The sequence below is a fragment of the Doryrhamphus excisus genome, linkage group LG2, assembly GCF_037039965.1.
Source record: "Doryrhamphus excisus strain RoL-2023G ecotype Guam linkage group LG2, RoL_Dexc_Guam_v1.1, whole genome shotgun sequence".
Lineage (NCBI taxonomy): Eukaryota > Metazoa > Chordata > Actinopteri > Syngnathiformes > Syngnathidae > Doryrhamphus > Doryrhamphus excisus.
In genome coordinates this window covers 22,086,314-22,109,576 of record NC_136358.1, presented here as the reverse complement: position 1 = coordinate 22,109,576, position 23,263 = coordinate 22,086,314, and the positions used below count along the sequence as shown (strand labels likewise).

At 45.8% G+C, this 23,263-nt stretch overlaps 2 protein-coding genes across 8 annotated transcripts; both read left to right on the top strand.

The window, feature by feature from the left end:
- Nucleotides 1-36: 36 nt before the first annotated feature.
- On the top strand, nt 37-3,209 carry LOC131109432 (transcription factor BTF3 homolog 4-like). The gene is made up of 6 exons (XM_058061419.2): nt 37-263; nt 666-723; nt 1,077-1,190; nt 1,299-1,500; nt 2,670-2,729; nt 2,818-3,209. The coding sequence occupies exons 2-6, from the start codon at nt 670-672 to the stop codon at nt 2,862-2,864; spliced, it is 477 nt and encodes a 158-aa protein (XP_057917402.1). The 5' UTR covers nt 37-263; nt 666-669; the 3' UTR covers nt 2,865-3,209.
- Nucleotides 3,210-3,276: 67 nt separating this feature from the next.
- zfyve9a (zinc finger, FYVE domain containing 9a) lies at nt 3,277-22,995 on the top strand. 7 transcript variants are annotated; one of them, XM_058061411.2, is made up of 20 exons: nt 3,277-3,404; nt 3,844-4,078; nt 9,972-10,061; nt 10,213-10,450; nt 12,075-13,387; nt 15,861-15,960; nt 16,139-16,315; nt 16,693-16,850; nt 16,965-17,094; nt 17,291-17,455; nt 17,527-17,682; nt 17,757-17,981; nt 18,550-18,632; nt 18,706-18,810; nt 19,729-19,879; nt 19,958-20,038; nt 20,537-20,699; nt 20,858-20,963; nt 21,032-21,208; nt 21,372-22,995. In XM_058061411.2, the coding sequence occupies exons 4-20, from the start codon at nt 10,381-10,383 to the stop codon at nt 21,531-21,533; spliced, it is 3,522 nt and encodes a 1,173-aa protein (XP_057917394.2). In that variant the 5' UTR covers nt 3,277-3,404; nt 3,844-4,078; nt 9,972-10,061; nt 10,213-10,380; the 3' UTR covers nt 21,534-22,995. The 7 variants fall into 7 exon arrangements, with proteins under 7 accessions (XP_057917394.2, XP_057917396.2, XP_057917395.2 ...); XM_058061413.2 differs by lacking the exon at nt 3,277-3,404 and having other exon boundaries at nt 3,762-4,078; nt 10,349-10,450; XM_058061412.2 differs by lacking the exon at nt 3,277-3,404 and having other exon boundaries at nt 3,763-4,078; nt 10,216-10,450.
- Nucleotides 22,996-23,263: the final 268 nt, after the last annotated feature.

Here is a 23,263-nt window from a genome sequence, read left to right as displayed (position 1 = left end):
ATTACAACAAAACAGACTTTTATGGTGTCCAGGTTAAGAAAAGCGACCAAAGTATGTCGTCTTACTGATTCATTTGAATTTGGTTTGCGTTTGTTTGTGACACTCTAGGTCACAAATAGTGATTGACAACATTTAATTGTGAAAGCATCAAACGGAAGTGTGGAGTGACACTGCTTATCTTATCGTTAGCAAGCAGTTACTGTAGCATCATCCTGATTAGCCAGCAGCACTACTTAAACGGGCTGTTTCATCCATTTTGACAGGTAAACCCATCTTTCACTTTAGACATGTTGTTTTTATATTTATTGATTGTGAGCCGTTTATCTTTTGAGTCAAATGTATGTGGAAAATCGTGTTGATGAGGCTTGACTTTATTGTTAGCCTCTTGCTATGCTATTATTATCCAAAGTAGCCTTCTTGGCTAGCTCGGAACAGCAACATTGGCGTTTGACGTGTAACGTGTTTGTTAACTGTTAATGTCAGAATTGTACAACTATTTTTAACCGCATATATATGTTTCTGTGTGTGTATATATCTATATATGTATGGTGCGTGTGTATATATACACGCACACACGGTGGTGCGTTCAAACCTGGAATGAACGCAATGTCCATATTGGCGATCAACTCACATGGTTTCACGATTTCCCCTCTTTGTACACGCAGCACTATGAATCAAGAGAAGCTCGCCAAACTCCAGGCTCAAGTCCGGATAGGTGGAAAGGTGTGCTTTATTTTTATTATCTTGTAACCACAACTTCGCTGAATTTTCTCGTAGTTTCAACGAAATGCATCGTTTGGTGTTTTAAGGGGTGTGTCGTTTTTGCTACTTTCCTGCTGACGACAGCATTTTCTTTATTCAGAGAGAGTGGGAGACAGCTTTAGCTGGTTTCTCGTTTTGCCTGTTCATACCCAAGCCTATTTTCATACATGGAAACCATTTAGAACTTTAAATGGATCGGTATTTTAACCTGTGCACATGCTCAGTCATACAAAGTCGCACCGTTCACAGATAAATAACTACACAGAGGCAATTATGAGTACATGGTGTGTCAACTCCAGCTTTTCTTGTGCCAGGGAACGGCTCGCAGGAAGAAAAAGGTGGTCCATAAAACGGCAACAGCCGACGACAAGAAGCTCCAAGGCTCTCTGAAGAAATTGTCGGTCAACAACATCGCAGGCATAGAGGAGGTGAAGCGTGCATCCCAATGAATGTTCCATAAGAAGAATTTCTATACAGCCTTGGCTCCGGTCAGAATGTGGTAGTGCTGTCTAAGTTGCTGATTTTCCCTGTTTCAGGTGAACATGATCAAAGATGACGGAGCAGTCATCCACTTCAACAACCCAAAAGTGCAGGCGTCTCTGTCGGCCAACACTTTCGCCATCACCGGCCACGCCGAGACCAAGCAGCTAACGGAGATGCTGCCCGGCATCCTCAGCCAGCTGGGGGCCGACAGCCTCAGCAGCCTGCGCAAGCTGGCTGAGCAGTTCCCACGGCAAGGTGCGTCCAAAGCCACTGCACATTTTCCATCCATTTTTCCAGATCGTGGGGGCAGCAGTCTCAGTAGGGAAGTATAGACTTCGCTGATGAACAGAATCTGTGACAAAGGGCAGCCTTGGTGGAGGCCAACGTGCACCACAAACAGGCTAGACTTACTGCTGGCAATGCGAACTAGACTCCTGTTCCGGTTGTACAAGGACCGAATGACACGTAGTAGCGCGCCACCAATGTCGTACTCCCGGAGCCAAACAGAAGGTTTTTCGTTCATGACGTCACATGACAAACGGTCATTTGAGTGCCTCTTCTCACAGAAGTGGAGCAAACAAGATTGTTATTATGTTTGGTGCTCAAACACTTACATCATTCCAAAGTCACTTTTGCATAATAGGGGACCTTGAATATAAGTGTAAAAATAAGTATGTTAAAAATAGGGCTGTCTTTGAATGAGGATTTTCATAGTCCAACCTGGGTAGATTTGTCCATAGTCGGTTAACAGTCAAATATAACTTTATTTATTTTTCTAAGAGCACAGCTAATAGTGATGCCTACAAATAAACAGATCTCATTTGAAGATGGATTGAAGCTACTATTTCAAACGGCTGTAGTTTGAAGATGGTCACTATGACCCAAAGTTTCTGAGGGGAGTAAATTTACTCAATTAATTTGCATATTATGACACCAGGCCAGCTTACGTACCGGAAGTACAGGTCTTCTGTTAAACACATTATTGTCAATTCCATATTAGCACAAATGAGGCTGAATTTGTATCAAAACAGGCTTTTAACAAAGACATTCTATGTGAAAAGGGATGCTAAGCAGCAGACGTGGACACCCGCAATGTCGTCAGAATGCTAAAATTTTGACACGCATGACATTTGAATTGCAAGATTGATACTCCTGAATGGAAGTTGACTATTCTGAGACACCCGTAATTGATAAAGTACACTCTAATAGTAAAATTCCTTTGGGTGTGTGAATGTCACAAAAACTAAAGAATCAGCTTTAGAAGTGTATTTTTCCTTCAAATTATGCCTTTCCCCAGCCTTCTGTGCTGTTGAGTTGGACTGCACTGCTATTTACAGTGGGCTTCCCTAATAGTGTTTTTTCAGCTGTCAGTACCACAAATAGCAGTATTAAAAAAAAAAACAAACAAATGTTGTCTCTTCCAGCGATGGATATGAAAGCAGTGAAGGAGGAAATAGCCGAGGAAGATGACGACGCTGTGCCGGGTAGGCAGTGATGGTCCCCTGAGATTTGGGGTGGGGGGGTGTTGTCAAAGAGAAGCCTCTCTTGATCTTCTTTTGTTTTGTCTGGCAGATCTGGTGGAGAACTTTGATGAGGCCTCAAAGAACGAAGCCAACTGATCCTTCCCATACTTCTCATCTGTTGCACGCTCGCGCTCCACATTAAAATAGTGTTTCCTTGTGCAGGGAGACACTCGTTTAAAGGTGCAGTTCATATCCATCATCATCGTCATCTTTTGTGAGGGCATGCACCACTTCAGAATAAATTAGGAGGCACTGCAATAACACGCAGAAGCAGTCTGCTGACAGGCTCTTTGTCTACAGTCGGCACCCAAAGGACTGGACAAACTGCTTTGAGAAGACAGTTTCGACATGCTTCACATCGCTAATTATTTAAGAGATTCTTTATGAAATGGTGGAAAAGATTCATTTTACAGGTAGTGGTGAAGATGGTTTAATAAAAGATTTTTGGGATATGGCCACGTTCCGCTTCTTCATTAGTGTTTTCTTCCAGGAGAACAACAAAATCTTAAGTTGATTAGACTTACATGGAGGCTGATTCCTTAATAACGCGTCATAGTGCCCCTTTTTTCTGTTTTACACCTCCAATGGAGCAACTATCATCACTATTCCAGCGACTTTGACCAAAGGAAAGCAGAGGTGAGCTGTTTTTGTATTGTAATGTTATGCTTGGCAACATTGAAATTGTAGCCAGCATATAGTGTCCATGTATCGTCAATGCTATTTTGGAGCAGTTGGTAAAAATAAAAAGAGTTGAAGCCTTTGGTGAGCTGATTTTGAGGCTAGTTAAGCATGTGGTATATGCTGTAAATATTTCTACAAATTGTACATTTAACATTCGAAAGGTTTTAATTGGCCTTTAGTCAAGCTCGTTTTGAAGCCTAACTTGTGACGTCACAATGTATGCCTCACTTGTAAACATCCTGTCTATTCAGCATATGGCTTGATTGTGATTCAGGATTGATGCACCTTTTATATGATTATGATGACTTTGATATGATATTTTACTGAAATTGTTATAGAATATAGAGGGGGTAAAAGGTGAGCAAACTTTGCCCGTCTTCTGCTCTGTCAGTAGGTGGGGTCCTTTCCCCGTGTGGGATGGCGGTAAGGATCCGCTCCTGCACCGAACACCACAGTTCTGCTGTGACTGGCCTGACGAGACTCTGCCCTGGGTTCCTTCTGGAGAGGCTCCCCCTCCTCCCGGTTGTCGCCGCAGTCAGACGTGGAAGGCGATTAGTTATGACGGGCGCCGACGAGGGGGCTCCTGCTCCTCTTGTGCGGGGCCGCGCGTAGACATGAGGATTCCGGTGGTGAGTTCCCTCCGTTTGTTCTCCTTCAATGTTTGATCACGTTGCTCCGATATTGCACCGCCATTGCCGCGGTGAGAGCGAAGGGCTCCGACGGCTGCTAGCCGATACCGAGCAGTCGGTGTCGCGGTGCTTTAGCTAGCCAACACGGGAGGCTGATTATTCCCATTTACGCAACCGACCGTCAGGCTTTCATGGGGGGCAAAACCAGAAATCGAGTGACGGTTGTTTTTATTTTCGGATGAAAATGAATAGAGTCAGCTCCAGTGACGCCCACCGACTGAGTGGCGGGGTTCCTGCCCGTCCAAGCGTTGGCTTCGACGGCGTCACTCGGCGGTGCTCGGCTCCTTGCTTAAGGCTGATAATAATTAAATTCGCGGTTCATTGCCCCGTTTTGGCTCAACCTGCTGCTCCTCCATCCACATTGTCTCCATGTTTCCTTAGACAAACTTCTATAAATGGACAACTTAGGTACTTTATAGCTACCTGGCACGTTAAGCTAATCCAATGTATACCACCAAAACTGTACTTATCCTGTTATACTTGATTATTTTTCCAGGGAATACATTTGTGTGTTACGTGTGCTGACTTCATATATTGTCATGAATATATGTCTGTGATGCTTAATAAAAAAGCTTTTCATAGCTGCTGTCCCCACCACATTTGACATTTGAGGATGTTTTTCCTCATTCAGCCTGTATGTGATATCTAGAGTATCTCAGAGTAGCGGTGCACTTGTTTTGATTACATGTGTAAACAAAGTTTTCTTCACTTCCGCCAACGGAGAGTGTAGTAAACGAGTAGATGTCGTGAGACTATTTGTTTCATAACTCGCAATCATAAAAGCAGTGCTACTTTCTACTAAAACGGACCTTGTGAAGGTTGTACGTATTGAAATCTGTACCCTTATTTTCTTATACAAGGGTACAGATTTCATAGTGTAGTTTTTTTTATTTCCTACGTCTGTGAATGTGACGTGAGTCGTGTGTGTGTTAGCTGAGAGGACAGTTAAGTTTGCTAATGTTTTGGTGTGCTTGGGCCAACAGCAGCCTGTTTTGTTTTTGCAATAAAGGGATTGTTGATGGAGCCTCGTCATGCCCACAATAGCATCTTTACCCTGACTGGCTTGCCCTTGGGAACCATCATTGAAGCTAGCGGGGCTAATATAGCCGGTCTTGTGTTTATGGACCAAAATTCAGTTGTATATTTTTATGTTGTCCTTCTGTTTTTAACCATCCTGCTTGTGGGTTACAGATGGAAATAGCAACTTAATCTGCATAATTTACAGCCTGTACACAGGTATATGTTTGTTCATGAACATGCACCGTCCCCAATAAATCAGTCAATAAATTAGTATTAATGGGAAATGTTCACAGCTGTTATTCCTGATGCTAAAGGTTCCCTTGTCCTGGAAGGGGTAAGTGCTATGATCTTCCAGCATGCAGGCTTGTGAGCCACTGTGCACTTTTGCAAAGTATTAGCTGTGTTTCCCTGACGGCGGCCCCGCAGCCCGACTCCCTTTAACTGCTGCTTAAATATGGATCAAAACATACGGTGGATGGGAAGCTGCTTAATAGCTTTTGAACATTCTGAATGTGGCAGTGAAACAGCAGAGAGAGAAACAGCTACGGTCATTTTTTTTAAACCTGGAAGCCAACATCAGTCTGCCTGATGCAGCACAGAAAGGATAGGGAGAGTTGACAGGAACACAGTCAATCACAGAGTAAGAAAATGACTCCAAAAGCAGCTCTATTTTTAAATGAAATGTTTCCTCTGTGGCCAGACTCGCCCTAAGAGATAGGGTGAGGACCTCAGTCATCCAGGAGGGGCTCGGACTAGAACCGCCGCTCCTTCACATCTAGTCCGGATTCCTCCCTGGTGAGGTGTTCCGGGCATGCCCAGAAGAAGGCCTCGAGGCAGACCTAGGAGGGATTATGTCTCACACTTGGCCCCTTGGTGTTTTCTAGTGGAGCTGGGGGAGGTGGCCGGGGACCGGGAAAGTCTGGGTTTCTTTACTGAGACTGCTGGACCACATCGTCCACAAATAGGGATGAGATCCCAAGGCCCCCAAACTGGACTCCCTTGATGGCTTGGCTGCGCCTGGAAACTGTTTCTAGGGGCAGTCATTCATTAATATGCAAGTTTGGCCACTACACCCATTCCCTCTACAGCAGAAGTGTGTTCCATTACACCATCGTTGATTGCCTTTTTCATTTATCAAAAATATACGATAAATAAAGTAGTATTTTCCAAGTGTAGCAGAAGAAAGTTTGAAGTAATTTGTCTACTGGCTGGTCTCAGGCCAGCCTACAGGGCGGGACAGCTAACACAATGATGTAAGCACGGGGCCGCCAGTCACATGACAGCATTGTTAGAAAGTCATGTCAGTCCATTCTTAAAGAGAGGAAGTGTTGATGTCAGGATGTGAGCTTGGAGGAGGAAAGAAGAACAATAGCGCTCATCAGGGAACGCAACACATGAAATCTTTCTAGAAACGCTACCCAGGGAAAAGGGCCACTGCTGTAAAAGATTTACCATGAAAGTCTAAAATAACCAGTCTCCCCCCAAATAGCCAAAAGTGTCACTGCACATCTAATCCTCCTGAAGTAAGCCCCAGTGGAGCGTCCTGAAGCTTTTGCATGCGTCAGCTCTGCGTCGTCACACCGTTCATCTCGCTTTCATGCTGGATTGCTCCAAAGTCTCCTCTTGATCTTTCATCAAGCGCAATAACGCACCTTTCAACTCAAGAGGGAACGCTAGCACCGTCAGTCATACAAATATGAATAATAACAATTCGCAGCGTGGAATGAAACATGATTTGGTTTAAGCTGAGGGCTGCGAGGAAGGCTAACGGCTCAGCTTGAAGAGATTATGGCTTCACGCTGCAGTCCTGTCTGCTGAAATAAGAATCCAAGTTGTGGTTGTGTTTCTTCACGCGTCCATGCTCTTCTCATGAATGCATCCAAACAGTGGTTCAACACCAACACAGTCAACCGGTAGCATCGCATAGCACTAGCCTGCTAGAACTGAGCATAGCACTCAATAACACGCTCATTCACAAAGACGTTTTCCTGACCGTTCATGTTGCTGGGGTTTCTAATTAGCATCAGGTCAATATCAATGGTGTTTACAGCTGTGGCTGTAGGTAACCTCCTGATGTTTTTTTTTTAATTAACTCCACAAGATGGTAGTAGCTGCATTGAAGTATCACGAGTGGCTTCACCTAGTTCTGTACACACTTTAAAACTTTGTTTTCATTAGTTTTATGAATGCTGGCTCAGCAGTTTCAGTATCCGGTATCCGTGTGGTCTTAAAAAGATTCATTCATTCATTTTCTACCGCTTATCCTCACGAGAGTCGTGGGTGCTGGAGCCTATCCCAGCTGTCTTTTGGCGAGAGGCGGGGTACACATTTTTAGGTAATTAGTTATTTTTAATGCTTCAGGCTAAAAATAACAAATTAGCGAAAAATGTCATCCAATACTTCTCTACAAGAGAGGAGAAATACGATCTCAGGGAAGAAGTACATTTGAAACACTTCTATGCTAGGACTACGTTAAAAAGCCATAGCATTTCAGTATGTGGAATCAAACTATGGAATGGATTGAGTAAGGACCTCAAACAATGCACAACGATGAGCCAATTCAAGAAACAATACAAGCAGTTGATGTTTGCTAAATACAAGGATGAAGAGTCTTGAACCAGTCATGATGTGCTATATAGATCACTATATTGACACTTACTATGGTACCCATTATGTCATTGGATGCTCATATCACCTCCTACTTCGGTACGGGGTGCATTATTAAAAAACAAAACAAAAAAAACTTCAACTGTTTTATCTGATGCATGTTCAAATGAAATAAAACTATGATCATTACCATTACACCCTGGACTGGTGGCCAGCCAATCACAGGGCACATATAGACAAACAACCATTCACACTCACATTCATACCTATGGACAATTTGGAGTGGCCAATTAACCTAGCATGTTTTTGGAATGTGGGAGAAAACCGGAGTACCCGGAGAAAACCCACGCATTCACAGGGAGAACATGCAAACTCCTAACAGAGAGGGCCGAGGGTGGAATTGAACTCGGGTTTCCTCGCTGTGAGGCCTTCACGAAACATCTTCTTGTCTCACTCCCATTTCTTTTTTCAATTTGAAGCTAAAAAAAACCCTTAAAAAATCACTTTTGTTAGAGGGGATCTATTCTGCTCATGTTCGGCCCTTTGTATTTGATTTGTGGAGTCCTGTAGAGCGGCTACACACAATAACCCACACAGAAAGCTTTCTAGATCTTCCAGAATCTGCACCTATTCCAGCTGTATTTCTTTTGGATTTTCAAATCGGTCTGTTTATTTATTCCAGGGCACACCCATTCTGCTGTGATTGGTCACACTCAACTCATACAGCTTGTTCCCAGGCATGCCCATATAAGCTAGTCCGCAGCGTTTTGAGCCATCCCAAACTTCTTTCAGGGCTCATTTCCAAAAACGCAAACCTCATTATCTGAAACTTTGGCATCGTTTAGCACGAGACTACAACATGCTAATTACATTTATAAGGCAGAAAAGTGGAACAAGCATAATTGATACCCTTTAAAAATGAAGAATATATCCTTAATTTTCCTAGTGAACATGACAAATAGGTTTTATATAAATTTCAGCAGTGTTTGAATTGAGTGGACATTCGGGCGTACAAACACATGACTGAAGGGACACGCATCAACAAGGACAGGCGCCCTGATGAACATTTCATTAGCCTGCAGGAGTTCTGAATAATTCAGCACTTGTATTTTTAGCAAACTTGGCATGTTGATCTTCAAAGTCAGGTAGCAGCTCCTGGAAATGCCCGGTGTGGTGAAGTTCGAGCTCGTGTGCACTCGCCTCTGTGTGCTGACATCGCTGCCATGCGCTCAAACCAGCAGCCGCTTTGCTCTCTAATCCCACTGAAGCTGGCTTCGAGACACACAGAGACCGTGGCTCTTCAGAAAAGTCTCAACTTTGGCAATTCTTTGACTGGTATTTAGTTGGCTTGCTTGCTTGTGTTTCTACAAAGTGCTTTCAGCAAAGTGCTTGTTTATGTCGTGTTTCTGAATGGAACTTGTAGACCTGCTCCATGTGTAAATTGGTGTGATGTCATTTAGTCAGTACTACTTTTTTTCATTCCTGCAGCACTGCTAAAAGCGTATTTAGGCCTTTTTTTTTTTTTTTTTTTACACTGACACTATTTAGGCCTTTTTTTACACTGACACTATCACTGACCTTAACTGAGGCAAGTGAAGTTTCCAGTTCTTTGGATATTTTTGCTGTTGCCACCTCTTGGATGAGTCACCACTGCACTCTTGGAGCAATTTTGTGTGGCCGACCACTCCTGGGAAGGTTCACCACTGTTCCGTGTTTTCGCCATTTGTGGATAATGGCTCTCACTGTGGTTTGCTGCAGTCCGAAAGCTTTAGAAATGGTTTTATAACCTTTTCCAGGCTGATAGATCTCGATTACTTTCTTTCATGATGTCTAACTTTTGAGGATCTTTTGGTCTACTCCACTTTGTCGGGCAAGTCCTATTTAAGTGACATCTGGAGTGAGAACAATTATTGGTGGTCTAGCCAACAGACTTGATTAGATAGCTATTATATAACGCAGTACACTTCAGTAATGCGGCTTCTTAGTCATGTGAGCTAGCTAGCGAGCGATTTTTTAAATACTACTTAGAATTGACGGGCTAATGTGGGCGCTAATCCAACAATCCCAAACATGGTGAATATTCAGCACCCGCAGAAACTGCAGAACAATGAGTGTTTTTGCTTTTATGTCTTCAAATACCAGTAAAATGTCGATATATGCTCAGTAAATGTCCTTTTAACAGGAGTTCTTTGCCTGTCCGTGCAAGGTGCGGATGCCTGCCAGAGAGGCTAGCTGAGAGGAAAAACGTGCTGACAACCAAGGTCGCCTGCGCTCGCCGAGGAGGACTTCTGTGCAGGTGAAGCGCAAAAATGACACACGTGTGGAGAATTCATGACTTTTATTGTTGAGCTTTTGGACATCCATATACATGATCCAAGTGACCTAATACTTTTGCTCATGAAGTTTCCTGACTAAATACCACCCTTTTTATCTGTGCCAAAATCAAGAAGCTGCGGGGCAAGCAAATCAGCCGTGTAAGCGAAGGATGCAAAAGGAGAGGACGCATAAAAAGGACAAGCCATCTCATGGGGAAACATTTGCATGAAGGACTTTGTCATTGACGGCACACTTCCCTGTTTGAAGGTTCACACAGGCAGGGCGAAGCTTCCTGATCCATGGAGAATTACTTCCAGGCCGAGGCCTTCAACCTGGACAAGGTGCTGGATGAGTTTGAGCAGAACGAAGGTGAGCAGAGAGTGGACGGCGTGGAGTGAAATGTATATGTAAATGAACAACGTTGATGTCAGCTGTGGGCCGTGGAAGCACCATCATGGAAACTGTAGTACAGAACATTCTGTGAAACGTTTATCTCAGTCATTCCCGATTTCCGCCACCCTCAAATTAGTAGTGAGTGGAACACAGTTTTCCCAACTCCGCTCTTTTTCGACGGAAATGTGTTCTGTGTTGTCAAACACTGTTTCAGTTATCGTACACTATTGCACGTAAAAAACTGTTAATAGCAGCGCTTGGCTGGCACCCTAGGTTCCCAAAGTGGGGTGCACCCACCTGGCACTGTGAGATGGGATTTTTGTATTTTGGATACTATTTTTTAAAAAAAAGGGAGGGGGTACTTTCTTTTTTAAAGTTGGGACACCATGGAAAGATTCCGGTCAGATAATCATTTAATCTATCCATTTTCTATACCGCTTTTCCTCACTCGGGTTATGCAGGTATGCTGGAGCCTATCCCAGCTGACTTTGGGCGAGAGGCGGGGGGGTACACCCTTGACTGGTGGCCAGCCAACCACAGGGCACATATAGACAAACAACCATTCACACTCACATTCATACCTAGGGACAAGTTGGAGTCGCCAATTAACCTAGCATGTTTTTGGAATGGGGGAGGAAACCGGAGTACCCGGGGGGGTACTTTCTTTTTAGAGTTGGGAAAGATTCCGGTCAGATAATCATTTAATCCATCCATTTTCAATACAACTTATCCTCACTAGGGTTGCAGTTATGCTGGAGCTTATCCCAGCTGTCTTTGGGCGAGAGGCAGGTGGTGGTGGCCAGCCAATCACAGGGCACATATAGACAAACAACCATTCACACTCACCTTCATACCTATGGACAATTTGGAGTGGCCAATTAGCCTAGCAAACCGGAGTACCCGGAGAAAACCCACACATGCATGAAAGCCGAGGGTTCCACTGTAGGGCTTCTCAGAAGAGCTGCACTTTAGCCATCATCATGGAATAAAATACAAAGGCAGGGCAGGAGGGAAAAGAACTAATTAAGTTTTGTGTGAGGTGGATTAATTGGTACTAGACACACTTTCCCCAAAATGTATCCGTGTATAATTCTGGTAATTGTGGCCGCAACGCTTCCAAGATACCAATAAGCCAACTTGATGATTCATACCCACTTGGTAGATTACTGTGTGTGTGTGTGTGTGTGTGTGTGCAGCAGCTGAACAACAAAAGCTGCCTAGCTTGCATTCCAGGCCAGGGAGGAGAGTAGCAGCAGTCAGGCTGACATGTTTGTGTTCAACTGGCTCAGATAGGAGAATTTGTGCTGGATTTTTACAGTGTCAGTGCGACTGACTGATGGCTCCCTGGAGTGCCCCCGTCACTTGGCCCACTTTTTTCATAATTATTTGCATCCCTTGACACACCAGCCTTTTTTTTGCTTTCTTCTGTCTTATTTATACATTCAGTGCTTGCCCTGAAATAGCAGCTTAAAGTTGCTGACAACAAAAACCAACTTACTTCCTGTCTTCTTTATTAGTTCCTCTTGTCTTCTGGTTCGTCTTGGAAATACATATCAAGACAACAAACCTACTTTTTTCACCTTTCATTCCCTCTCATCAGATGAGAGCGACTCCCCCCGTCTCACAGATGCCAAGTGGACGCAGATTCTGGCCCCACCAACTCACCTGCTCTCGCTGAACCCCGCCCTGGCCCATGCAGACCTCAGCCCGAGGGAGAGTCCACTGTCCTTAAAGACCCTCCCCGACCCCCCCTCCAATGCTGACCCCAAAAGACATCCAGGTGGCGAACATCCTTCGTGGTCAGCAGAGGAGCGGCCGGCCGATGTGCACAGCCCACCGCTCCCCCAGCCCAATATCGGCAAGCTGGTGGGGGCGGACGACCTGTCGCCGCTGCCTGTGACGGACTGCGGTGCCTTGGAGAACGGGCACCCGTGCCCGGATACTGGCCTCAAGCAGACCTGGCTGAGATCTTCTGCCCAGGAAGTTGATGCGCATGCGGGAGAGCCTCATGGGGAGGCCCCCACTGTGTCCCGCTTCACCTTTGAGGTGGGACAGGAACAGGAAGAAACTCTCTGTGGTGAGAAGGTCGATCCACAAGGGGAAGCAGCTACACTCAATGGTGTCCAAGAGGAGGTGTGCACCGATGCCTCGCAGGCATCAAAGGTTGAGCATGTGGAAGGATGTTTCAACGGAGGAACAGACCATCAGGATGCCGAGGAGATTGGAAGTCCTGGAAAAGTTCAAGCGTGGACGAATAAGATGAGTCAACTTCAGGGACATTCCGAGCAGCTCTTCAGCCTTGCAAACAGCTTGGAGCCCGAGAATGGGAGCAGGTTAAATGTTCAGGGGACAGAGGAGGAGGAGGAGAGATTGTCTCCTTCACCTGTCCCCTCCAAGGAGGACTCTGTGACCGAGGAGAAGGAGATGGAGGAGAGCAAGCAGGAGAACGGTGACGGGTCAGCATCAGGTGGTGTCCAACCAAAGCTGAACAACAGTTGTCTCCAGCCGGTCAGCGTGACGTACGGGGGAGCCCGACCCAAGCAGCCGGTCAGCCTCAAACTCCAGATCCCTCAGCCTCTTGCGGGACAGGTCCAAAATCAGCTGGGCCCATCTGCCAGTAGCAAGAACAAGAACCTCGACAGTTGCAGAGGAACACCGTGTGAAACCACGCCAGAGGTAGCGCTGGTCAACGGGGACAATGCAGTTCTTCCTCCTCCGCTGATGTTGGCCTCGGAGAGTCCGGACAACGACCTCCAGGCCGGACAGCACGGCTCCCTCAACAGGAAACAGCCCAGCTCATTGGGGGAGCTCGCCCCCATTTGGGTACCCGACTCCCAGGCCCCTGTGTGCATGAGATGTGACATCAAGTTCACCTTCACCAAAAGGAGGCACCACTGCAGGGCCTGTGGCAAGGTGAGACCGAAACGGCAATCATTTTGTTTCTGTCCTTAGGGATGCTCCGATCCATGAATATATTGGCAACCCATCAGTATCGGACGATTTCCATAAAAAATCCATGATCGGTATATCCTGATAGATGCCTTTTAAAGCCATCACAAAAACCAATGAACATATAATAGTTGCAGCATCTTGCCATAAAACACTACTGAAACTTCTTTCCTTGGCGCATTCGTACTAGCTAACTAACACGACGCCTTGCTAATCGCTAGTCTCAGCATCATTCACAGACGGAAGAGTTGGATATCTAGCTTTAAATTTCGCTACAAAGACTCAACAAGATGCTCGTTTGCCGTCAGCATTTTTTGACCTGATGACCGGCGCACGCGTCTTGTGCTGGAAGACACGGCCATCCCAATGAGAGCGGACATCGTAAGTGTTGTCGCTTCCATTGTTGTTGACAGAGCTAGCATAACTATTTGTATCAATACACAGAGAAAATAAGTATTAGTAGTGTTTTACATAATCAAAATACGCCAAGATACTGCAACTATTATGTTATCATCATCAAATGATCTCATAGACACAATAATAATAAAAGCTAGGCGACTGTTAGGGCTGTAACAATCTCCAAGCTAACCCCCAACATCACTTCCTGTCTGCCCGCCACGTAGCTCCCCTTGCACCTGAACACATTAACAGCAACACACAAGCACAAGCCATACTTACAGTTGTATCCAAAAATATTCACATGCGAAAAATGGCGGGGCGGATCTGTAACCAATTAACTGCGGTAAAAGAGAGATTAAAGTATACATTATTCTTTTAAAGTAAATAGTCTTATGTGTCACAGCAACATTGTTTGAGTTTTTTTTAAGAGGTCTTTTAAGAGGTCTTCATAGTCAAAATAGGTTGGTCCCAATGACAGCATTGTAAGCTATCTAACTGCTAGCTAATTAACTGGTTTTCTTGTGTTAGCATTCACAGAAAAGGGAATATGCGTTCACGTATGGATTGTGAATGATGGGCAAAATTCCCCTCAAAAAGTGCAGTTTCCCTTAAATGTTTCAGATGATCAAACTAATTTAAATATAATACAGTGACAACACAGCTGAACACTAAATGCCGTTTTTAAATGAAACAGGTTATTATTAAGGGAGGGAAAAATCCAAACCTACCTGGCTCCTGTGTGATTTCCCCCTGAACCTAGTAAGTGGTTGGGCCGCTTTAGCACCAACAACTGCAATCAAGTATTTGTGGTAACTTGCAATGAGTCTCTTACAGAGCTGTGGAGTAATTCAGCCACATTAGAGGGTTTTTACAGCGTGAACCCTTTTAAGGTCTCGATAGGGTCATGACTTTGACGAGGCCACTCTAAAATCTTCATTTAGTTTTTTGGCCGGACATTCTCCTGTAGGATTTTTTGGTAGACAGCAGAATTCATGGTTCCATTTATCACAGCAAGTCTACCTTGGTCATGAAGCAGCAGAACAGCCCCAGACAATCACACTACCACCACCATATTTTACTGTTGGGGTGATGTTCCTTTTCTTTTATGCCAGATGTAATGGTGACAAACACCTTCCAAAAAGTTCAACTTTTGGTGTTTTTCCCCAAAGGTTTTGGGGATCAATCAAGATGTTATCTGGCAAAATTGAGACGAGTTATAATGTAGTTTTTTGTTTGGCAGTGTTTTTTGTCTTGCAGCTCTACCATGCAGGCCCAGTGTCTTTCTTACGGTGTTTATTTTTTGTGTAGCTGAATAACCATTGTGTTAGCATATCTTACACCTATTCAGCCTGTTCTCTATTCTTTTATTGTTAGAACTTGCCTTCCAAGAGGACGTAATGTCTGTTTTGGTCAAGTAGTTTGGAAAATAAATTGCCCGCAAAAAATGCGACTTATACTCCAGTGCGACTTATGTATGTTTTTTTCTACCTCATTACGCATTTTTGGCCTTGAACAACTTATACTCCGGGGCGACTTATAGTCCAGAAAATACGGTAGATAAGGGAGAGAGGAGATATAGATATACGGTGTATATATATCACCTGTACAAGCTGTACACTGACTACTCTAAGGAGATCCAAGTTGAAATATGAATGTGGTACTGCATTTTTTCTTCCCCATATTGTGCCTTTCCAAAGCTAATAATGCTCGGTTTGAAGCGTATAGTGCATCGCTACAATCTCTCCACTGTACGGCCGCCCCCACACAGCCGGGCGTCAAGCACAGCATGTTTGCTGATGCAGCACTGTAAAAATCACCCGGTTGGTACTAAATTTCCCATGGTGATAAACAAACAGTCACACTGACACCAGCAACCACAGACTCGAATGTGGCCCCAGAACCGCAGGCCCCATCTTTGACCTGACGAACTCCAAGACACCGTCTCAGTGGTGCCATCCAGCCCTGGAGCTGTATCAAACCTGCGTTTGCAAACATAACTGTGATAACTGGGTTCTCATTCTACACACATGCTATGCAGGTCTTTTGTGCGACCTGCTGCAGTCTGAAATGCAAGCTGCCCTACATGGATAGGAAGGAGGCTCGCGTGTGCGTCACCTGCCATTCGTCTCTAACCAGCGGTGAGCATCAATGATTGATGTTGTCTTGTTGTTTCAGCAGCTACTTGCCTCAACATCCACAGCAAGCCTCTTGCTCACAAAAACTCCAATAAGAAAGTTTTTGAAATCACAAGCTTGTTTTCTCCATGCTAAACGGCCCGTTGTTCTTAGGAGTAAATACCTTGTGTGCCTCCACCAGCTTTGACGTTGGAGTCGGAGGTCGCCGTCAGCAACCAGAGTCCCAACCCCAACAACCCAGCTGAGTACTGCTCCACCATCCCCCCTATGCAGCAGGCTCAGGCCTCAGGAGTTCTCAATTCGCCTCCTCCCACCGTCATGGTGCCTGTGGGGGTCCTCAAGCCGCCTGGCAACGAGGGTATAATTTTCACACTTTTTTTTTTTTACGTGGATGGATGCCACCAGTGAATTAGCTTGTTTGCTTCTTAATGAGACGCGCATCATCATGGCTCTTTATTTGTGTCTTATAGGATTCAATTGAACGTTTAAGTGACGTAACTAAAAAAAGGCACTAGTGGAAGATTGAAGGTTGACTTATTTCTTTAGATTGCTATCGATTGATATCAATGATTTTGAGCTGTAGCTTTAATGCTAGCACTCAGGAGTTGGGGACATAGTGGGTATACTGTCCAAAAAAAGCATATATGGCGCCCCCTATGGTAGCAAAGGCATATCCAGAGTGAAATCTACCCTGACTAAAGTTTGCAGCACTCACTGTGTCTCTTCGTACTGTAGCATCCATGACAAGGGAGCAGAGGAGAATCTGGATTTCTGATGGCGTTCTGCCCAACGGGGACGCAGAAGAGTCCCCGAAACCTCCCGCCTCCACCCCCTCGCAGTCACAAGCCGTCTCGGCGTATGCAAGCAAAATCTCCAGATCAGAGTTGGTAGAGGTGCGCGTACACTCGCTTAGCGTTGACGTGACTCTTCTTATCTCCCCAAAGGCTCTCCTCACTCTAGTTTTTAACCTTCATGCACATTGCACACGCCGCTGTCTCTGTCCGTAGGCCACTCCGGCTCCTGTGTGCCCGCTTGGAAGCCCCGTGGGCAGCGCCCTCAGCCTGATCCCGGAGGACGGGCTTCCTCCCATCCTCATCTCCACCGGCGTCAAAGGAGGTACGGGAGGCCACATCACAGGTGCTTGCCCTCATCCTCACCATCTTGCCTCCTCCTCTCTTCCCTCCTCATTGCACCCGCTGATGATTGTGTGCTTGAACGTTGCTCTTTCGCCTTCATTCATGTCAATACAATCATGTATGATCACCGTGTGAGCAAACGTTGGGACAGTCGTGTTCATCAGTTGTTGTTTGGACCCATGCTTTTGTCTCATTAGCACTCACAATGCTCCCGTTTGCTCCGCCCCCTCCACATGCAGACTATGCAGTGGAGGAGAGGCCATCAGAGATGGTCCTCATGCAGCAGCTGGAAGAGGGAGGCCCGGACCCGCTGGTCTTTGTTCTCAACGCCAACCTGCTGGCCATGGTCAAGCTTGTCAATTGTGAGTCAGTGGCTGCTCGGCGTTATGGCGTCGCTCTGACATAAGACATTGAGATGCTGGCGCTTCTTCAGACGTCAACAGGAAGTGCTGGTACGTGACGACAAAGGGCATGCATGCAGTCGGCCAGGCGGAGGTGGTGATCCTTCTCCAGTGTCTACCCGATGAGAAGACCTTCCCCAAAGACATCTTCACCCACTTCGTGCACCTCTACCAGGAGGCGCTCAGTGGTAAGAACATATCGGGCACCTGGTTTCAAATGTCAACTGGCCCTGATTGTGTTTCCCCTCCTTGGTCCTCTCAGGCAACGTGCTGAGCCACCTGAGCCACTCCTTCTTCACGCAGAGCTTCCTGGGCAGCAAGGAGCATGGCGGCTTCCTCTACATCAGCCCCTCCTTCCAGTCGCTGCAGGACCTGCTGCTTCCCAACCCGCCTTTCCTTTTTGGAGTCCTCATCCAGAAGTGGGAGACTCCCTGGGCTAAGGTCTTCCCCATTCGACTCATGCTGCGGCTGGGCGCAGAGTACCGATGTGAGCGGCGTACTCTCCGTACATTATGTTGTTTTTTTTGCCACATTTTCCTTGTTGTGGTTCTAGCAGAGGAATTGATGCATTCAAAAAAGTTCAAATGTATAAGCCTCAAATGACAAAAAAGATGGCTCCTTCAATGTGGATTTTTAGCCTTGATGGGAGCGTAGTTCACATATGCAAGAAGAACAAGAAGGAAAACACCTGTTTGAAACATCTGGAGTGTCTGTAAAACTCCTCCATGTTCTAGAATGGTGTGATTTGATTGGTCGTGGCCCATACTGTCACTGAAATTGCAGGTGTTTGTTCCACTGTTCTGGATATCAGAAAGTTTTTTGCTGTTTATTCAGCTGCAACCCATCACACTTTATTTGACAGTCCTTGAATGCACCATCTAACTTTGTCCCATGCTGCACAGAGAGACTGCTTTACTATGTGGGAATGCATAAATGTAAGATTTGATGACAAATTCATGTTAGCACACTGCCTGCTAGCACACAGTGGGACCAGCGTTCTAGATAATCTATATCTATGAAGTGGCTGACACCAACTGAATTTCCATGTGCTGCAGTTTATCCATGCCCGCTGTTCAGCGTCCGTTTCCGGAAGCCGCTTTTTGGAGAGACGGGTCACACCATCATGAATCTACTAGCAGTAAGACCACCTCCTTCGCTGTCATCATCATCATCATCATCCCTAGTGGCTTCACACCATCTGTGTTTTCCAGGACTTCCGCAACTACCAGTACGCACTGCCGGTGGTGAAAGGTTTAGTGGTGGACATGGAGGTGAAGAAGACCAGCATCAAGATCCCCAGCAACCGTTACAATGAGGTGAGTCCAGGATCCGGTTCCTCATACTTTGGGTACCCAAGCTCTAACAGAGTGTGGAAGGATATTCCGACACTGAACTGTTGTGTTGTCGGACGTCGTTTATCTGGTTGTGTGATGGCGTGCTGGAATGTTTGTTCATTGATTCATTCATTTTCTACCGCTTATCCTCACGAGGGTTGCGGGGGTGCTGGAGCCTATCCCAGCTGTCTTGGGGCGAGAGGCGGGGTACACCCTGGACTGTGTTGTAATGAAACATATAAAAGTAGCCCACTTTGCTGACTTCTTTGTTTGTTTGGGTTTTTTTTGTATGCAATGTATCTCTGCTCGGAATTGCTGTGCGGCACGCGTTTACTCATCGACAAGCGGTCACAGGGCTTACGGCTGAAGCGTGAATCCACAAGTCCTCTGTGGACGCCTGCTTGATTGTGTATAGCACTCATTAGACTACATATGATGCTGGTAAACGACTATTACTATAATATTACTATTACCACATCCTTAAAAAGTCACTTTAGCATAATAGGGCAACCTTTGTCTTATGACTTTGTCTTATGTAGATACTCTGAGGTCCATGCTGGAGGCTGATGCTGCGCCCGTGATCAAGCGGTTCTGCAAGCGGTTGTGGCTTTTCAGACAAGGCGCAGTGGCAGCTTTGATCTGGCTTATATAAAGTGGAGCCCTTTTTTGACAGCTTGCAGGAGAAGGAGCGAGCGGCTAAATCCGTCCGCATTTTCACTTTTATTTCTGCTCAGCAAGCATGTGACTAATCCCTGGGAATGAAAATGTGGGAGCCGCCGATACCCGCCGTCTTTCTCCTGTAATCTGTCACCTCGGTGCCCTGGAAGTGGGCGTGGCCAGCATGGCTTTGGTGTCTGAAGGGCAGCTTAAATCACACATGGTGCGTTTGTGTCCTTGCAGCTGATGAAAGCCATGAACAAGTCTAACGAGCACGTCCTGGCCATGGGGGCGTGCTTCAACGAGAGGGCCGACTCCCACCTGGTGTGCGTGCAGAACGACGACGGCAACTATCAGACGCAGGCCATCAGCATCCATCACCAGCCACGCAAAGGTGACCACACACACACTCACACACTCTCACTTCAGTCTTTTTTTGCATCATGAACTTTCCTTTGTGCTTTGTTCTCAGTGACTGGCGCCTGTTTCTTCGTGTTCAGTGGGGCCCTGAAGGCCTCATCGGGCTTTTTGGCCAAAACAAGCATTGTAGAAGGTAAGGCTTCGACTAAAAGCACACTGGGATATGGGAAATGTTAATTATTAAAGCATTATTCATAAGACCACCCCTCTTTTTCAAGACAAATTCATTTTCTACCACTTATTCTTCAGGGCCAGAGGCGGGGTACACCCTGGACTGGTGGCCAGCCAATCATAGGGCACATATAGACAAACAACCATTCACACTCACATTCATACCTATGGACAATTTGGAGTGGCCAATTAACCTAGCATGTTTTTGGAATGTGGGAGGAAACCGGAGTACCCGGAGAAAACCCACGCATGCACGGGGAGAACATGCAAACTCCACACAGAGATGGCCAAGGGTGGGATTCAACTCGGGTCTCCTAGCTGTGAGGTCTGCGCGCTAACCACACGACCGCCGTGCAGCCCGTAATAGTAAAAAATAACATTGGGTTTAGTTCTGATAATGACGTAAAAAATTCAATTCAAAGACGCCGTCATTAATATCTGCTGTCTTTGCTTCTTCCAGACGGCGTGATGATCCAGATCACAGCCGAGACCATGGACTCTCTGCGGCAAACACTGAGGGACATGAAGGACTTCAGTATCATGTGCGGGAAAGCCGACCAGGAAGAGAACCGAGAGCTGGTGCACGTGCAGTGGACGGAAGACGACCACAACTTCAACAAAGGGTGAGACCACCTACAGAAGCGGGGGAGGGGTCTTTCCATTAGGTTCACCTGCACCTGTCCTTCTTAGCTTCTTAGGAGAAGGTCTCAGTGTTATGCAGTATTGCAAACCAAGCACAACAATAAGTTCTATTAATAGACAACACTGTGTTGTGTTTCAGTGTCATCAGCCCAATCGACGGCAGATCAATGGAGTCCATCACCAGTGTGAAGATCTTCCATGGCTCAGAGTTCAAAGCCAACGGCAAAGTCATCCGCTGGACGGAAGTAATGAATGGCGGATCGTAAAGGTATTGTGAGGTGAGCGCCTCTGACGGCATCTTTCTCCTCTCCAGGTGTTCTTTCTTCACAGCGACGATCAACCCAATGGGCTGAGCGACCCGGCCGACCACAGCCGCCTGACGGAAAATGTGGCCAGAGCTTTCTGCACGGCGCTCTGCCCGCACCTCAAGCTGCTCAAGGAGGACGGCATGGCCAAGCTGGGGCTGAGGGTCACGCTGGACTCGGACCAGGTAGTGAACTAAAATGAAAAAATTACATTCATTGGAGAGAGGCTGGTTTTACCTTGAATAATAATCATTTGGAGTGCATGAGAGAGTGCAGAAGAAAATGTGAATGGTGCAAGGCAGCAGCAATGCGGAGCTAGATAAAGGCTACTGTCGCTGTTTCTGTCAGGTGGGCTACCTGGCAGGAAGTAACGGACAGCCTCTGCTGCCTCAGTACCTGAGTGACCTGGACAGCGCTCTCATCCCCATCATCCACGGCGGAGCGTGCCAACTGAGCGAGGGTCCCGTGGTGATGGAGTTGGTCTTCTACATCCTGGAGATCATCTCCTAGAAGCTGGTTCCCAACCAGCAACAAGCACCTTCACCAACCTCCACCCTTCCCCCTTTCAGCAGACAAAAGGTCAGGCCAGGTTTATGAATTTGGACGCGGGTCGGCTGCCAGGTTAGCCCGTCCAGAAGGAGCAACCAGGAGGAGCAACAATCATCAGCATCTTTAAAACCTGCAGGAGGTTTTCAAACATTTGCATGAGGAGGTTCCAAATATGAGCGCAGTGCTGTCAGTGACCATTAGGTGGCATCATGTAGCTCCCCCCCATGTAGTCACTAGTCTCCAAAGTGAAGCCTCCTTGTAGCAGGACAGATCCTGAGCCTGAATACCTCCGAGCAGCTTGGACTCCAGCTACTGATGCACAGGTGCCCTTTCTTATTTTCTATTTTTGGTATTTTCTTTTGCACCCGGTGCTCGGTGCCTGCGGCGGCAGCCCGTCAACACTTTTATGTTTGAGTCCCAAAGCTTTACTCCTCGATCACCAGATGCATTGACTTGAGTGTTGGCGGAGACGGGGAAGCATTCTGCAGCTTAGAGCCTCCAGAGATTCCACAACAATAACACACTTTGCACCAGGACTGCTAATGACAGACAAAGGTTGCAATGCTTTACTGGTCATCGGGCCACAGAGAAGACACTATAAGCAGTGACTCACACACACACACACACACACACACAGAGTGTGTAAGAACTGAAATCAAATGCAGAATCAGTGCACTGGATTCTAAGCCATTTCCGGGAGTGTTTTTGCAGCGGGTTCAGTGTTGGTGAAGATCCACAGTGAGTGTGTTTTTGCTTTTTTGGATGGAGCCGAAGCTTGAATGTATTCCATTGCACATTTTGTCCAAATCCCACAAATCCTAACTTTTGCAAAAACGTCGCAGACGTATGTGTGGTGTGTGATTATGGAGCCGAGGACCTTTTTGGTGCTCAGGACTTTTAGCAACATGGACCTGCAACACTTTGAAGAATGTATTCCTTCCCTTTTGTGTTAGGATGCAAACAGCTCTGTACAGTCCTTTCTCATTCATGTCAATTTTGTTTTCATTCAAGCCAAACAATCGTTACAATCTCTGCAGACAATCAGGTGCTTACTCAGATCCGGTGTAGCAAACGTACACGCTAACATGTCTGCTAAACGCCAAACGAGAGGGTCGAGGGTTACCGTTTGTGCACCATCATGTTTCCTATCCAAACAACTTTTTTTTTCCTCTTGAACCTTATTGTCCACAAGGAAAACACTGCATGTCAACACACTGCATTTTTATTATAATTATTATTAACATCCTCTTATTATTCAGTTTTATGTTCAAAATACTTTTCTATTCTTAAAATCAGTTCAAATGCCCAAATCCTGTGTATATCCTTTGTGCTTCACAATAAAAATCTAAAAAATATATTACCTACAGCAAAAAAGTAGTAGAATATATGTGAAATAAATATAAAACTAATTGAAATGTGAGTAGTTTTTTTTTTATACCATGACTATATAGGAATGTTTTCATATTGCAACATCCATCCATCCCATTTTTGAAGTAGAGCATAGAAAAACTGACTTTGTCCGTAAGTTGTTTGTTTGTTTTTTACCACTATTGGAGTCCTGTAGACATCTAATAACACCCCTATAGTCACCTTTACGCTCCTATTCTTTGTTCACATCACATTGTGCAACTTTAAGGCACAGGCTGACCTGAGTTTTCAAACACTGGTAGTAGTACTGATGTTAAAATGCT